The sequence below is a fragment of the Bos grunniens genome, chromosome 29 (genome assembly GCF_055505025.1).
Source record: "Bos grunniens cultivar Pamir isolate PY7600 chromosome 29, Bosgru_T2T1.0, whole genome shotgun sequence".
Classification (NCBI taxonomy): Eukaryota; Metazoa; Chordata; class Mammalia; order Artiodactyla; family Bovidae; genus Bos; species Bos grunniens.
Window position 1 is genome coordinate 25009264 of NC_141193.1, and position 18161 is coordinate 25027424.

Consider the following 18161-nt stretch of genomic DNA (forward strand, 5'->3'; position numbering starts at 1 on the left):
ACAAACAAACCACAGCTCAAAACACAGTAAACAGGTTTAGTAAAATCAAAACAAGTACAACCAACTCTCAATTATCTATGGTGATTTTAAAGTATCAGTAAGAATTATTAAAAAAAAAAAATACCCGAAATAATAGAGATAATGTACACCAATTAGGGGAGAATTGATACTGACTCCATGCCCCATCCCCTGGACTCAAAGTAAAATGAATTGGCTGTACTCAAGAGAAGAAAGCTGAGAGCTAGAAGGTCATTGTGTATACCCAGAATAGCTGAACATGAATGATATAGTTGATTTTATAATTATTATCTACAACACTGATCCTGGAGTTGCAAAGAAAAGGAGAGGTCAGATTGCCTTTCAAGTTGTATCTGCCTCCAAATTGATCAAATAAAGCTATTCCATGGCATGCATAATTAAAAAAAAAATTCCAGCTCTATTCCAGCATTCTTTCTCCTCCATTTTGGAATCCAGCACACCCATAGTTAGATTTCTACCCACAAACGAAAGCCCAAATGCCAGTCTTTGTTGGCAATCTGTACATGCAGATGTGGGGCCTCAGAATACCTCCAAAAAATCCACTAACTTGATAAGCTAAAAAAGCAAAGGGAAGTCATTAAAAAAAAAATTCTTTCACAAGATTTTCTGTTTTCTTTAGTTTATATGAGTTTGAAAATCAAATCTCAATTCTACTTACTATTTGGTGGCCCTGTTGCCTGGTATGGTGGATAGGATGCTGAAACAGTAGGACGAGAGAAGACCGGAGGTTCATCTCCAAACACCACAATCATGACTTGAATAAGCCCCAACAAGTCTGACTGTGGCTAAAAATGGAAAACAAATTTAAGGCAGTTACAGATTTAATTTTTGGTAAACAGGAAATGTCTGGCTAGTTATCTGTTTTCAACTTAGCTCCACAATTTTCTTTGTAGGACTCCAAATGTGAAAATTACATTTAATTAACAGAGAGCTATGTGATTTCTTATTATTTATGTGTAGCAAGGCTGCTGTTTTATGTATAGAAAACCAGCACTAGCAAAAGCACTATACTGCAAAATTCAGATAGTAGTGTTCTTCATGTGACTCCATACAGCTAACCAAGATTTATTATATTTCCAGAGAACAAATTAAGGATTCTGGTACAAATTTAGGTACAGATGTAAGCACTAGTCACAAATATTATTTAAGGCCTTTGAAAACACATGTTCCTCAACTAATTTTTATTAAAGATAGTACTGGAATTTCTTAAATTATAAGTAGACTCCATCTTAGAAATTACTAGATTGTTGTACAGAAGATACAAATTGTTAAAGGATCTTTCCTTCTAATACCATAGTTACAAAGAGAGTGCTGTATCCCATAAAGGCTGCTAAACTTTTTTCTCAAATATCTACTGATCACTAATTTAAGACAAACTATGCTAGGCAAAGTCGTTCAAACTGACTTATCTGATAATCCCGTTTCCACCCCTTACTATATTTTGTGTGTAGCTCATCTCATATACTTTATTCATGAGTTCATCAAGTTCTGAAGGATTACTCAATGATCTTGATCAGCTAACCATCTTCATAACTTTCCTTCTCCTAAGAGAAGAATTTACTACCTGTTTTCAACTTTCCTAAGCATCAATTTTTACTTCTGTCCCAAATATGGTCAATGACAACAGATAACATTTCAGAAAGCTTCTTATGAAAACTTACTGATTCTCACTAGTCCAATATCTTTCTTATGTATGTCTGTGAACTTACACGCTGAGGCTGGGAGCAAGCATGTAAAGTATCTGTGTAGCACTGAAGAGAGTGGGCTAGAGATCATGGCTGGTGTGTGTGTGGGGTTGCTGTTGAGAACCACAAAATTTAATCTCTTACTTTTAGTCCAAGAAAACTCCCAAACTAACTCATAAAATGATTTTAAAATCATGCAACTTAAAAACTGAGATATAGCATAAAATTTACCATCTAAAGGTATACAGTTCAGTGGGTTTTTTCCCCCTATCATCACTATCTAATTCAGAACACTGCCATCATCCTCAAAAGAAATCTGTACCTATTAGTGATCACTTCCAATTTCCCCCTCCCTCCAGCCCCTGGTAACCACTAATCTATTTTGTCAACGGATTGCCTACTCTGAATATTTCATGTAAATGGAATAATATGTGTCTGACTTTTTTCACTTAGCATATTAATTTCAAAGGCTCACTCATGTTGTAGTATGAATAACTACTTCATTTATACAGTCTCATAACCATCATTTTGTCAAGATAAGGTTTATTTTAATTATCATACCATTCCTTTCATGTTAGTTCTTGAAGGAAGGAAAATGAATTGTTTATATCTACTTCCAGGCCTATTATAAAGCAACAGGTCATTAATATTTCAGAATGACAAATGACTAATTCAGAATAATACAGGAAGGATACCAAAAAAAATAGCAATAATATTAGTTTATTTTAGCTCAAATGCCTAAAGGTCAACTGAAACATATCTTTATAAAACTGCTTTCCTATTGAAAACCTGCAAAGAGCAAAACTGCTTCCTTCCCTCTCCCTTTCTGTTTGCTTTTCCAGAAAACAATAAAAAGGTTAATTTTACATTCCAAGCAGTATATATGTTCAGAATTAAGATTAATAAGCAATTGGTAAGATCAAGATAAATGACAGCAGCCCTCATTCATCTTCTGTATGCTAGACTCCTGCAACAGCCTTCTGTGTGGCTTCTAGTTTTACTTCTTTGCTATGATTGAGAGGATTTTCTATAGAAGTTCATGCTCCTCGCCCCTAATACAGAGTTGTTGCTGAGAATCAGTTGTTTATGCAGTAACTGCATTTTCCAGTCTCTCTTGCAACTAGATTTTACTAACGGACCATAAGCAGAAGAGATTTAACTTCTAAGCCAAGGTGCATAAGGAAGGCAGTCCTTCACTAGTCCCTCCTTGCTTGTCTTCGTTGATGCAGAGGACTCTGAAGCCCTGGAAGGTGGTGGCACCACAAACTGGAAAGAGCCTGGCGCCTGAAGCTCTAGTGAAGGAAAGCTGGCTGCCAGCAAGGAACACTCCCAGTGGACTATTGTGTGGGCAAGAAATTTCTAGTGTTAAGTCTCTAGAATGTTTTAGAGCAACTAGTGATTTTTCAGTCAGAAAACTAATTTATTTATCTAGTGCACTTCAGATATTATACCTGATAATCACTGTAGTTAATACCCTACTCTTGTTCAAACATCTAAAATGACTCCCAACTGCTTATTAAAGGACAAAATTTGTAGCTAAAAATCAGGATCTTCCATGATATAACCTTGAATACCATGCCAAAGTTAGCTACTGTTATGTCTTGTTAGGTCTGCGGAATATATCATACATAGATAAAAGTATAAAACAAATGTAACTTTAAAGAGAAACCATAAAGGAAATATTTTTGTAGCCATCATCCAAGTTATGAAGCAGAAGATTGCCAGTAACTTCTAAGTTCTGGACTGCATTCCCATCTATCTATAGTTACCCACTTTTCTGACTTAGTGGATAATCATTCTTTTCTTTAAACATAGTATATCTTATAAACAATTTTCTAAACAGTATGTTTATTTTTCCTATTTCTGAACTTCATATGAATTAAATCAAACTGTGTATTCTATTCAGACTTATTTCAGCAATGTTTGTAAGATACATTCTTGTTCAAGAATATAATTATAAATTCATTTTGATCACTGTATGGTATTCTACTAAGTGAATATACAACTTCTTTATTCATGCTTCTATACTGCTAACAGTCATATGGACTATTTATGTCGTCATGAACATTCTTGCTATGTTTCCTAGTGTATATGTGCAAGGTTTACTCTTGTGCAGTGGTTTTCAACTAGGGGTGCTATTTTAGCCTCCTAATGAATATTAGAAATGTCTACCCACTCCAGTGTTCTTGCCTGGAGAATCCCAGGGATGGGGGAGCCTGGTGGGCTGCCATCTATGGGGTCCCACAGAGTCGGACACGACTGAAGTGACTTAGCAGCAGCAGAGACATTTACAGTTGTCACAACTGTGCCATGCTACTGGCATCTTGTGGATAACGGGCAGGGATCCTATATCCTGTAATGAACAGGACAGCCTTTCTACAGTAAAGAATTATCCAACCCCCAGCTCACAACGCCAGCAGCACTGACGTTGAGAAACGCTGCTCTAGTGTAAAGCAGAACCAAGGCGTAGAACTGCTAGGACACAGGGCTCGGGCACTTACAGCTAACGTTACCAGGTGAAGCCAAACTGATCTCGAGCAGCCGTGTAAACCTCCATCAGTGGGCCTAAGAGTTCTCTTTGTTCCACATCCTCTCTAACTCTTGGTATGGTCAACTGGGAGTGAAAATTTAATGGACATGTAATGGTATCTCATGATTTTAAATTATTATATATTTCCCTCTCCACTAACAGGATTAAAATCTTTCTATATATATATTTATTGGCCATTAGGATTTTTTGTGAAATACTTATCCAATAGTTTCATCTATTTTTCTATTGGGCTTCCTTCTTTTTATAATTCCCAAAGTTATTTTTATGTTCTGGATATTATACTGTAGGTGATAAGTATATTCTTTCAGTTTATGGTTAGTCTTTTCACACTTTTTAATGTGTGTTTAATGAACAGAAGTCCTTAATTTGCATAAACTCAAGGTAAAATTTAGTCTTTTCCTTTATAGTAAAAGTTTTGCATCTTCTTTAAAAAAACCCCACCTATTACCAGATCATGAAGGCAGTCTCCTATATTAAGTTTTACTTTTCTGCTTTTCACAATCTATCTGAAATTAATTTTTGTATACGATACAAATAGGAATTTGTCCCAACTCCACTACTGAAGTTCTTAATCTTATTCCCAGTGATCTTTTATACCATCACTGTTATACATTAAGTGTTTATACTTAGGCATAACTTTTTTTTTTTTTCTGTGCTTAGCTTTACTGTGTTTTGCAGATACTGCAATTTTTACAAATTGAAGGTTTGTAGCAACCCTGTGTTGTCAGATAATAGTTAACATTTTTTAACAATATTAAAATATTTTAAAATATTTTTTAAAAACTTTTTTGAAGTATACTGGATTTACATTGTTCTGTTAAGTTCTGCTGTATAGCAATGTGATTCAATTATACATATTCTTTTTCATATTCTATTATGGTTTGTTATAGTATACAATAGTTTTTTTTTTTTTAATGAAGGTATCAACATTGGTTTTTTTGACCTAACACTATTGCATACTTCAGAAACTACAGCACAGTGTAAACATAACTTTTATATGCATTGGGAAACCATGCAATTCATGGGACTCGTTTTATTGCAATATTCACTTTATTGCTATGGTCTGGAATCAAGTCTGCAATGTCTCCAACATATGCCTGCACAGTGGATCTTTTTTTCTGGGTTATTTATTATGTTCCATCTATCCATTTGAATACTTCTCTGACAATTCCAAGCCACCTTAATTACTAGTTTTTTAAAAGACATTTTGATATCTATAGGGCAAGTCCTTTCCATCTTATTCTTCTTGGGTATTCTCAATCTTTTGCATTTCCATATAAATTTTAGATTCAGCTTATCAAGTTCACAAAATTAACAAATACACAAAGAAACAAAAGCTTCTCTTAGGAAAACAGTTCAGTTTGTAGATATACTACAAACTGAAGAGTCTATATATAAAAATACTGAATCTTCCAATCCATGAATAAGGTTTTCTTTCTTTTGACTTAAGTCTTCTTCAGTGTCTTTCAATAAAATTTAAAATTTTCTCTGTAATAGATGTGTACATCTTTTGTAAGGTTTATTTCTAGATCTCTAGCATTAAAAATATAAAGTATTCATATGCCAGTTCATTGATTCTCTATTCTGCTGAGTCCAATCTGCTACTAACCCACCTATTGAGTTTTTTTTAAATTTTAGTTTTTTTTATTTTTTAAAATTTCTATTATTCTATTTTTCAGTTCTAAGATTTCTATTTGGTTCATTTTTAATATAATTATACCTAATATAGTTCTCCACCTTGAACACATTAGTCATAATCATTTTCAAGTCTCTGTCTGATAACTGGGTTACCTGAGGGTAGTGCCTGTTTCTAGTGTCTTTTTCCCCCACTCTATGCCCTATCTCTTGATGTACTTGATAATTTTATATTGTATGCTTGACACTGTTCATGAATAATTACACAGGTTCTATATACTATCTTCCTCCAGCCAAAGTTCACTTTATCTTACCGCTGGCAGATAAGTGTGGAAAATCACCTTAATATAGTCAGGGGCTGAGCTGATTCAAGGCTGGAGTTTTACAGGGCTCATTCTGCCCTGAGTTCTCACTCACAGGGTGTGTTCCTCCAGCATGCCAACTAAGAATTTAGGGTATTTACTTCTACCCATCCCTTGTGGCTCAGACAGTAAAGTGTCTACCTACAATGCAGGAGACCTGGGTTTGGTCCCTGGGTCGGGAACTTCCCCTGGAGAAGGAAATGGCAACCCACTCCAGTATTCTTGCCTGGAAAATCCCATGGATGGAGGAGCCCAGTAGGCTACAGTCCATAGGGTTGTAAAGAGTTGGACATGACTGAGCGACTTCTCTCATCCTCCTTGATAAGGTTTCGAACTCCTATTGCTCCCACAACCTAAGACTGCTGAGAACTTGGCTGTGTTTTTCAGAGGCTCTCTGCTTAGCTTTTTTAACATCGTGTCTTTGAAATTTAGGAATTCTGCAAATGTCTTGAGTGGGAAACTCAGATTATATCTGGCTCACTTCTTTGTAGCTTCCTTTTCTCCTAAATTCTTGGCTCCTAAAATACTGGGTACCTAGCAGACAGAGCAACAACTGTTGTCTTTTGAGCTCTAGGAGACTGTTAGAAACTTTGCAGTCTTTGCCTCTAGCTAAGGCCTTCCGCCCAGATTCTCAGCCTCTCACCTTGCACCAAGAATCAGTAAATACTCCTAGGGAAAACTGGCAGAAGGTTGATTCATCTTTTTGCAGTTTCCTTCTTCATAGGATCTTGGCCCTTCAAGTCCTAATTGTCTCACAGTTCTGCAAAGCATTCCACAGATGTTGGTTCTACTTTGTTTGGCTTTTTTAGCAATATTTTGGATAGAAATTGTCAGAGCTAAACCATCAAAAGTTTCTTCCTATTACTTCTTGACTGGAACACTTTGAGTAATGAGATTTGAACAGTTTCACAAATACATGCCAAAGAATACTACTTTTTAAAATGTATTCCCCATATGTGAATTCTATCTATTCTTAAAGGTTCAACTCAAGCAAACAAAATAGTGACTACACGTATTCTGTAACTACCAAGCTCTATAAAAATACAAGACATGTTTCTTTCAAAGAGCCTTTTTCAAGCTCAGTGATTAGTGATCTTAAATGAATTTATCCTCCTTGAATGTTAACATAAAGTAGATGCTAGTGAACAAAATATACAACAAATTCACAGAACACCATTAATACTTACGTGCTTCCATTCATGTAGATAAGGAAGATATATCTTCCCATTAGCATCCACATGCTTTCCTGTTTTAATAGTCATTGAGCTAGTAGGCTTAACGAAACAGATAGGGGGATTATACGGATATGTGTCCAGCAGCCACAGGCAGATTGGAATATTGTATGTATTACCTGAAAGAGAAAGAGAAACTTCAGTTACTCTAATGGTTTAGTAGGTAAGCAAGAGAGAGCTACAACTAAGCAACACTTTAAAAGAAAAAAATCACAACAAATAGTTTATGCTTCAAAGTCTGTTTAAGATCAATTTCTCAAATCTTCAGTTTGTAAAATACAAGAGCTGGATTAAGGAGTTAACTGATCACTACTCTACCAGTGTGAGCTTACAGCTGTAAACATATTATTCACAAATTATCTTTTGGTTCAAGGCATTCTTTATTATTTGACTTCTGTCACTTCAGTTACTAAAATTTCCTGGAAAGACCAGAGACAATGGCGTTCTACCAGAAAGGGATATACACTGGACTTGAAACTCCCATGCCAAAAGTCAGACTGTGTAAAACCTAACCCAAATGTCAAACAGATGGTAACTATTGGTAAAAGCCTGACCAATGAATGGCTTTTCAGAGGTAGTTTCAAAATCAATGATGTCATCTCCTTCTCTTTGCTTTATGAAATAGAATCTCTCTCAGTTGAGAAATCTGCCTACATATAGTCAAAATGAACAGTGTTTCAAAGGATCCAATAGAGTTAATATACTGAACATAAATCAAAGACTTTTCTTACCAAGCTCAAAGCCCAATGTCCCAAGCAATCATCTGAATCACCTAACAATTCAGATATATGTCCCCTTCTTAGAAACAGTGGTACTTCGTAAAAGTATATATATATACATTTCACTTGAAAAAAATCAGTGATAGGACTGTGGGTTTATTTTTTTATTCAAAAGTACTTCTACAATGACCCCCCCAACCCCCACAAGGGTACATCTTAATACATGAAACATAACTTTATTTCCACCACCTAGAATTCTTTGCTTTGTGAAAATGATGCTTTCTCCAGAATTACTCAGGCTTAAGAACTATGCCATATAAAAAAATGGTGAGGGAACAGAGGTTTAGTTTAGATAAAATGCACATAAAAAAGGGAACCCCTGTGCACTGTTGGTGGGAATACAAACTGGTGCAGCCACCATGGAAAACAGTATGGAGATTCCTCAAAAAGGAAAAACAGAAAAACAGAACAAAATACGATTCGGCAATTCTACTTCTGAGTATTTATCTGAAGAAAATTAAAATACTAATTTGGAAAGCTGCAACATTAGTTACAATAGCCAAGATATGGAAGCACCCTAAGTACCTACTAATAGATGAATGGATAAAGATGTGGTATACAGATACACAATGAAGTAATACTGAGCCATAAAAAAGAACGAAATCTTGCCACTTGTGACAACATGGATGGACCCAGAGGGTATTATGTTAACTGAAATAAGTCAAACAGAGAAAGACAAATAAAGTATGGCCTCACTTACAAGTGGAATTGAAAAAACAAAACAAATGAACAAACAAAACTAAACAGAAACAGATTCATAGATCCAAAGAACAAAAAGGCAGTTGCCAGACGGGGGAAAAGTGGGGAGGGAGAAATAAGTGAAGGAGATCAAGAGGTACAAACTTCCAGCTGCAGAATAAATGAATCATGGGTATGAAAATGTATTAGTGAGGGGAAAGTCAATAATTATGTAATGATTTGTATGGTGACAGATGGTAACGAGATTTATCACAATGATCACTTTGAAATGCACAAAAATATCAAATCACTGTGTTGTGTAACAAAAACTAACATAGTGTTATAGGTGAATTATCCTTCATACACGCACAAATAAGCAAACATAGAAAAAGAGATCAGATTTGTGGTTATCAGAGGTGAGGGCTGGGGGGAAGGGTGAATTATAGGAAGGTATCAAAAGGTACAAACTTCCAGATTATAAAATAAGTACTAAGAAAGTAATGTACCACATGATAAATGCCATGAACACTGCTTTATGTTATATATGAAAGTTGAGAGTACACATCACAAGAGGAAAATATTTTTTTTCTATTTCTCTAATTGTATCTGTAAGACATGATGGATGTTTACTAAACTTACTGTGGTAATCATTTTTTGATGTATGAAATCAAATCATTTCACTGTATACCTTAAACTTATCAATGCTATTATCAATTATATCTCAATAAAACTGGAAGAAAAAATAATGCTTTTAATTATGTCTATACGAGTTTTCTGCCTCCTACTCTCACTCATACCTATTTCCTCACCAGAGCTTACTTCCTGGGGTAAAGGCAAAGTCAGCTATCCTGCATTTTACTCATACTTGCTCTATGAAATGCTGATGCCCAAGTGTTTTTTCCCTCTGAATGGTTGACTCATCCCTAATATTAAGTTTGAACATCATTTCTTGGATGACCTTCCTGTATGTTCCTGTTCTCCTCTATAATCTCACAGCATATATTTTATTATTCTATAGCAGGTATAGAATAGTATAAATATCTATTTATTCCCCATTTCCTCTATTTGTGTATGTTCTTCCAGAGACAGTACATCTTTTGTTCACGTTTATATCCCTAACCCCTACGCATAGCAGGTACTATATAAGATCAGTGGGTAGGTTACAGGCCTTAACTAGTCACAAGAAACAACCAACAAAAACAGAACAGCTGCTTATGAAGCTGAATGCTCCATTATCGCTTTAAGTATTTTAGCAAAGGGTGGCTGACTGGCTAAGAGATGTAATTATCCTTCATTAACATTACAACCATAGATAATAGCTAATTTTGGTACCTCTTTATTATATACCAGTCTCTGAGCTAAGTCCTTTACAATATATATTATTACAAATTAATTATTCTTTGAGTTAGGACCATTATACAAATGCTATAGATTATAGATGACCACTACCACAAAGCTTGGAGAAGGCAATGGCAACCCACTCCAGTACTCTTGCCTGGAGAATCCCATGGATGGAGGAGCCTGTTGGCTACCGTCCATGGGGTTGCAAAGAGTCGGACACGACTGAGCGACTTCACTCACTTCATACTTTATCACTGGAGAAGGAAATGGCGACCCACTCTAGTATTCTTGCCTGGAGAATCCCAGAGGACCCTGGAGGGCCATGGTCCATGGGGTCGCAGAGTCAGATACAACTGAAGTGACTAAGATTCACCACAAAGCTAACTGATTACAAAGCAAGAACTAAAACCCTACTCTGCCCTGACTGTTAAGCCTCTATCTTAGTCACTACATTACACAGCTTCCCATTGTCAGGTAAGTTTGAATAGGGTGGGAGGCTGAACTAGGAGGCAGCCAAGATCCCTTTCTAGTTCTAAGATTCTCTGAAACAAAACTCTCCAGTGCTCCTAGGCACATACTTGATATATCTTTGTAAGGAAGGTGGTGGTGGAAGGAAGCTTTGTAAGGAAGCCGAAAATATTAGGTGCTGCTGGCAAATGAACTTCAATTAGAAGTGAAAGTCTATATTATCATGAAAGTCATGAGAAAGCAAGCTTAATTTACTTACAATTCTTTGGCAACTAAGTATGAATTAAAATGCATCTATGCTAGAAACATAAATCACATAAGACACTTACCTCTATAAGGCACAGGAATTGTTCCAGTAAGGTTCATTAGTTCCCTGGAACTGCCATCATTAAAAACTGAAAGGTGAGAATACTGAGTTAATCAATAAGCATTTTGACAGATACTCTTACGTAAGTTATTCTTTCAGAAACAATGGCTACAATGCATTACTACTCTTGAAAGGGACAAACCTGCTAATGTTCAAACATTTTGTCCAATAACAAATAATCTTTTGTTGATTCACTTAGTGGAATCAGCTTTTGAAAGAGTAAAGATACTATGAATTACTTGGGAAAATATATGTGAATGCTATAGTATCAATAAATAAGAGCTCTGGGTCTTCAACCAACATGATTATAAGATTACTTAAAAATCACTATTAATTGCTGCCTTGGTAGCTCAGATGATAAAGAATCCACCTGCAATGCAGGAGACCTGGGTTTGATTCCTGGGTCAGGAAGATCGCCTGGAAAAGGGAATGGCTACCCATTTCATTATTCTTGCCTGGAGACTTCCATGGACAGAGGAGCCTGGTGGACTACAGTCCATAGGGCTGCAGAGTGGGACACGACTGAGCGACTAATGCTTTCACTTCCACAAATATTAACCTAATAGCATTAAATTTTAGATTTCTCAGATGTTCACTCCCACTCACTGTCATTTTCAATCCCAATGTAGTATCCCACAGTAATAAAAAGGAAAAAAGATTTTCACAAATATGGACATCTTTTAATACAAGTATTTCTCACATCACACAAGTTTTCCTATCTATAATTGATTGAATAACTAGGGTACATAATCTGTATTCCATGGACAGCTATTATTTGCAACAATTTGGAATTAACCCTGTACTACATGGGAAAGGGCTATAATTGTACAGTGCAAGAACACAGAACTATACTGTTGACCTCAGTTCTTTTATCTACTATTGACACTTATACCCTATGAGGTAATTAACTCTGATTTTGTGTTTTAAAAAGACTACTTCATTAAATTCTAGGATTATATTTACTCTAAAAGCATGTTGATGATAATGGTTTAGACTTGGTCCAGTCACACAAAGCTATATAAGATCTGTTCAATGAGGCTGCAGTCTTTGTCAATTTTGATCACTTATTCTTTCAGTATTCAATAAAAACTACACACTTACCATAACTTTCTAGCCTTAGTCACTTTATTCCCCCAGAGAAGCCATTTTAAAAGTAACTCTAACTTTGGAAAGATGAGTTTTTGCAGCTCTAAACACCACAGTGCAGCACGTGGACAGGAGGGAGAGCTGGGCCCTCGTGTGAGAGAGGACTTCCGGTTCATGACTGCTCAGGAAATTCAGGGCCGATTCCCTCTCTGCTGCCTCCCACCTCTCTACCAGGATCCTTTTTACAAAGCCCTTGGGGTGAGTACAGTTTAGAGCAAGTCTCAGCTACAAATTTCAGCTCCTTGCACTCCCTGCCAGGGGCCTCTCTACAGGCACAAGGCAGCATGGTTTCCCTGGGCCCTGGTACCTTGTCCACAAGGAGACGGGATTGGAGAGAGTATGTTAGGACCGGTGGGGCCAAAAAGACTATTAAAAAACACCTCTAAATATTGTCATTTCTTACTTAAATCACAACTTCATTTTATCTCAATAGAGAGTGGACACAAACCGTCACCTACACCAGAATTAAGGACAACAGTTTTTACGTGTTTTCTTCATCTATAAAATGAAAAGAATAGTCTAGAATTCTACAAAATGTGTTCCTAAGAATACAAAGAGATGCTCTAGAGAGAAAAAACGGTTCACTAATTAACTCTAGAATATACTGAACAATGTATTATCTTCTCTCCCCTCTTGGTAAGACAAAATACATAAACATATTAAAGGTTCTGAGAAATCTTGCTCCAAAGAAACCCATTTAATTTTGTTTAACCTGTAAGTATTCAAACTTAACTACAGAATCCCCTCCATCTCCCCACCCCCCAAAGCAACATTCTTCACAACTATGGATAATATTTCTGGAAATGATGGACTATATTATCTATAACATCACTTCTAGGTCTAAATTTGCACCATTTTTGTTAGAGTAGTATTTTAAAACTTAAAATAACTAAACAAATATAAGATGGTATTATTAGATCTTGTAATTTCCTATCCCCCCAACACATTTTTAGGTAAAGGCTCAGTCCTACAATGAAAAGAACCAACAGACTTAAAAGGAAAATGGAAAACCTACAATTATTAACAAAAAGAGAAAACAACAACTTAATATTTTTATATATAAACTTACCATATGAATCCAATACAGGTTTGAGATCTTTGTATAAACTAATAACGTTAACAGTTTCACGTACAGTTAGGTCTCTGTATTTGTACTGAAAAGGAAAATTTAAAATGTATTTAGTTTAAAACCAACACACAAATTATACTGCTAGTTCAATTTTTTAAAAACTATTTTCTTAATAGCACTTTTCTTTAAAGTATAATGGTTCTGACTAATCAATAACAATTAAATAAAGACTGAAGAACCCAGTAGCTTTCTCTGTCACCTCTTCAAACCTTTACCTTCATTTTAGCTCTTTTTCCAACTTAAAATATGCTTTCCACCAAATCAAATCTTCAAAGACCTAGCTGACATCTCTTTCCCTATCAATGAATTCTGTTCCAGACTTCCCTTTAGCCCATACCAGTCTTTCCCCGTCCCAGCATTTACTGTCAATACCGACTCTTTCTCAATGTATCATGTGCTGTATTGTATTCTCATACCCCTGCCTTGTGCCACTCAAGTCCAGGAAACCTACGAACCTTGCTTACAGCTCTGAGCAGCCTAGGAAACCAGGAAATGGGAATCTCCATACGTTCACAACACCCTGAAGCTTCAGTTGACAAGCTCCACTCACGCGCACAAAGCTTTCAATCAGCTTTTAGTGCTTCTCTTCTTAAAAAGGAAGAGTCAGCTATTCCAAAAAGAAAGTCTCCAAAAAGCATGTCACAGACCTAAACAAACATAAAAGAAGGAACTAAAAATAAAAATGGGTGTTCCCTGACAGCTCAGTTGGTAAAGTATCCGCCTGCAATGCAGGAGACCCCGGTTTGATTCCTGGGTCGGGAAGATCCACTGGAGAAGGAATAGGCTACCCACTCCAGTATTACTGGCCTTCCCTTGTGGCTTAGCTGGTAAAGAATCCCCCTGCAATGCGGGAGACCTGGGTTCTATCCCTGGCTTGGGAACATCCTGGAGAACGGAAAGGCTACCCAATCCAGTATCCTGGCCTGGAGAATTCCATGGAATGTATAGTCCATGGGGTCGCAAAAAGTCAGACAGGACTGAGCGACTTTCACTTTTAAGAATAACAATAATGAAAGGAACAGAAGAAAACTTCAAAAACAATCAGCGTTAAATATTTCAAAGAAAGAAGAAATGATATTGTAGTGATGAAATAACTCTCAGAAAAGGACGGACTCTTGGACATTTTAAACAAAAATAAAAGGAGAAACAAGACATTCTTTTTCCTCTTCTCTGTGTCTGCCCCTTCTCAAGTGTTTTTGCTGGTTCTTTCTCTTCTCCTAAGCTTTGATCTTAATTTCATTGAGCCCCAGGGCTCAGTCCTTGATCTTCTTTGTCTAACCTTACTCAGGTGTTGACCTCCATGCACGGCTTAAAATACCATTTATACACTGATAACTTCCAAATTTAAAAATTCCACTTTCCTGAACTCCAGACATGTATATCCAATTTGATATCTCCACTTAGATATCTAATGAAAGTCAAACATAACATGATCAAATTGAACCCTTCGTCTTCCCCCCAATTCTATACCTCTTGCTGCTACCGCTAAGTTGCTTCAGTTGTGTCCGACTCTGTGCGACCCCACAGACAGCAGCCCACCAGGCTCCCCGTCCCTGGGATTCTCCAGGCAAAAACACTGGAGTGGGTTGCCATTTCCTTCTCCAACGCATGCAAGTGAAAAGTGAAAGTAAAGTCACTCAGTCGTGTCTGACTCTTAGCAACCCCATGGACTGCAGCCTACCAGGCTCCTCCGTCCATGGGATTTTCCAGGCAAGAGTGCTGGAGTGGGGTGCCATAGCCTTCTCCCTCTACCTCTCTTACATTCTTCCATAACCATATCCTTCTAGATGCTCAGCACAAACACTTCAACATTATCCTGGATGCCTTGGTTTCCTACACACCCACAGCGAGTCTGTCAGAAAATCCTGTTAGTTCTACCTTCAAAAATCTCCAGCATCTGATCACTTCACACTACCTTCATAGCCACACGTAGGTTATTATTATACAACAGCCTTTTTAGAGGTGGCTATCCCTACTGAACCCTCTACGGTCTAGCCTCAGTACAGCAGCTTGAGCTATGCTGTTAATACAGCCCCACCACACTGCAAGGACATGCCCAAATGCTGACAGTGGCCTGCAGGACCCTCCAAAATCTACCACTCCTTTCTTTAGCAGCACTGTTTCCCTTTCCTCACTCCAGTCCAGCCCCTTTAGGTCCCTTTGCTGTTTCTCTATCATGCATGACAAGAGGGCCCTTGAGCTTGTTCTTCCTTCTTCCTGGAATGTTGTTACTCCAGACTGTTCCAGTTTGCTTCCTCACCGCTTTCAGGGTTTCTGATCAAACAGACTTCAGGAAGGCCTTCCTTTACTATTCTATAAAACGGCAACCTATCCTATCCTCACATTTGAGAACTCTATCACCCTTTCTTGCTTTACTTTTCTCCAAAGCACTTACCATCCTCCAACATGCTATTTAATGAACTTACTGAGTTGTTTATTCCATGAGAATTTAAATTCCACAGGTATAGAGTTTTCTATCTGTTCATTACTGTATCCCTAGAATCTAATAAAACAGTGTGAAGTCCATTACAATTGCTAATGTATCAGCTCTCTCCTAACTCGTTGGCAGTGACTCCACTGATAGGAATGCTATTACATACAGCATGAAAGAATACAGACAGTTGTCTGTATGAAAAATCTGAATAATTTGTGTAAAGCAAGATGGACCAACAGTATATATATACCCTCTCTTAACTACAAAGATGATGACAGAAAAGGATGTTAAACTAAAAGCTATATTTAAGTTGGAAGCTAAAAGTTACTCTAAGGAAAAAAGTAACTGTAGTAATATATAAAAAGATAATATAATGTTGTATGTCAATTATACTTCAAAAAATATATGTCAAAGCAGGTAGCCCAAAGTAATACGATGGGTGATGGAAGTCCCACAGTCAGATTAAGAGTAAAGGACCATCACCCTAGCAATGTGTCCCAGGTCCTGGCTGCCAATTCCTTCATTGGGCCACATCCAACTGAAAGGATAACTGAAGCTAATCCTCCACCAGAAGGAAAAAACTCCACAAACAGGTTCTATTATCTTACTTACTATTCCTACATATCTACGTATCTATCTATTAACAAGCTGGACAGAAAAGATGCCAGTAATCAGAAGTGACATCACCACTTGGAAGAGACTCAATTTTTCAGGTATTGGGTCAAGAACCAGATGAAAGACAAATGTTCTCTCCCACCTCTGCTCTATGTCTTTTATAAAAAAAATTTATTTTTAATTGAAGGATAATTGCTTTACAGTATTGAGCTGGTTTCCACCAAACTATGTCCTTTTTTGCTCTTAGGATATAGAGGATGGAGGGAGGAGATAGCAGGTGTAGGTATAAAATATCTTTTAAAGAAATCTTGCCTCTGTCTTCAAAGGCAGGTTCCTCAATAGAAAGTTTAGGAAACTTAATTATGGTTTCTACAATTCCAAACCAGTATTTGAATATTCTTGTCCTTATATATAGATAGTTTGATATACATACATGAAGGAATAAACTTTAAGGACAATGTAATCAATTAAAGGGTTTTTTTAAATGGTATGGAACAGACACCCTTCAGTTACACAGTATATAAAATAATGTACTTCAAGAAATTAAATGCTACATCACAGATCCAGGCCACAGTTTTCTAAGGCTCCCTAAAACTTTCTCTGCAATTAAAGATAAGTTTACTCTATCAAAAGAAAATCAACTATATTTTAATTAGAAAAAAGAAAGAAAATCAGAAGCCTAGAAGATATGATTTGAAAAATCAAAGAGTAGCTCGCTTTATTTCAAAGATCATTAATTTCTCCTTAGAGATTATTTGCTCTTCAATCAAAGACTATAGGGATGATTTTACTGGGTAAAAAAGTATATTTTTCAAAGAAATAAATTTACACATAATAATGTGTTTTAATAATACTGAAAATTGTTTTAAACTACTCCACTTTCTACCATTCTTATTTTGACAAAAGTATCTAAAGCTAAACCTGTTTAACTGGAGAATATTCAACTCTCAACCATTTCACATACATCTTATTCCCATTAATTAGCTTTGATAAACTGAAAAAAAAAAAACCACAAAGCAACAAACAAACCAAAAAGCACCAAATTCACTCTGGTATCAGATGCCATATTTTTAGCAGTTGTTAAAATAATTCACGGCTTTAAATACAACTAAAAAATACAACTTTTTTAGAAAAGGAGAAAAACCAAAAAACAAACCCACACCGGTCTTGAACTGTTTAGATTAAAAATTTCAAAGTAAATAAACTGGCTTTATAAGCAGCATACAATTAAAAGGGAGTCACTCTGAGTCAATCAAAGACTCTGGAATGGTAATGGAATTCTATTTCACCCGAAGTAATGAGCTTCTCAGGACGTTTCTATTTATAATTGAGCCAATTCAATCAACAGTTACGATTTCCCGCGGGGTGGGCTATTGAGCTGCGTGAAGAATACAAACTGAAAAGGACACCACCTCAGGAAGCCGGGAGGGAAGGGCGAATACGAATGAAGAGCCAGCACTGGGACAAGAGGGGAGGGGGTGCCCAAGACCGAGTTTTAAGTACAACCCCCTCCTTGTGTTGAAGAAAACTATGCTGCCCCACAGACTGCTCCAAACTCTCTCCCCGAAAAGAGGAGGGCGGGCGGCAGGTGGCAGGCGGCCTCGGCTCCGCTCCATTGTTGACCGTCGCCGCCCCCCGCCGGCTCCGGCCCCGGGACTCCGGCCCCGGGCGACAGGCATCAGGCGCGGGCGGCAGCAGAG

The 18161-nt window shown here is 36.9% G+C and overlaps 1 protein-coding gene across 1 annotated transcript in view; it reads right to left on the reverse strand.

Moving 5' to 3' along the window:
- TSG101 (tumor susceptibility 101) overlaps nucleotides 1-18161 on the reverse strand; it is a 41720-nt gene that overhangs the window by 23263 nt on the left and 296 nt on the right. The window contains exons 2-5 of the mRNA XM_086385142.1: nucleotides 13353-13437; nucleotides 11100-11165; nucleotides 7460-7623; nucleotides 698-824 (exon numbers count right to left, since the gene is read on the reverse strand). Of these exons, the coding sequence (XP_086241268.1) occupies nucleotides 698-824; nucleotides 7460-7623; nucleotides 11100-11165; nucleotides 13353-13437 (442 nt within the window). The remainder of the gene's footprint in view (nucleotides 1-697; nucleotides 825-7459; nucleotides 7624-11099; nucleotides 11166-13352; nucleotides 13438-18161) is intronic.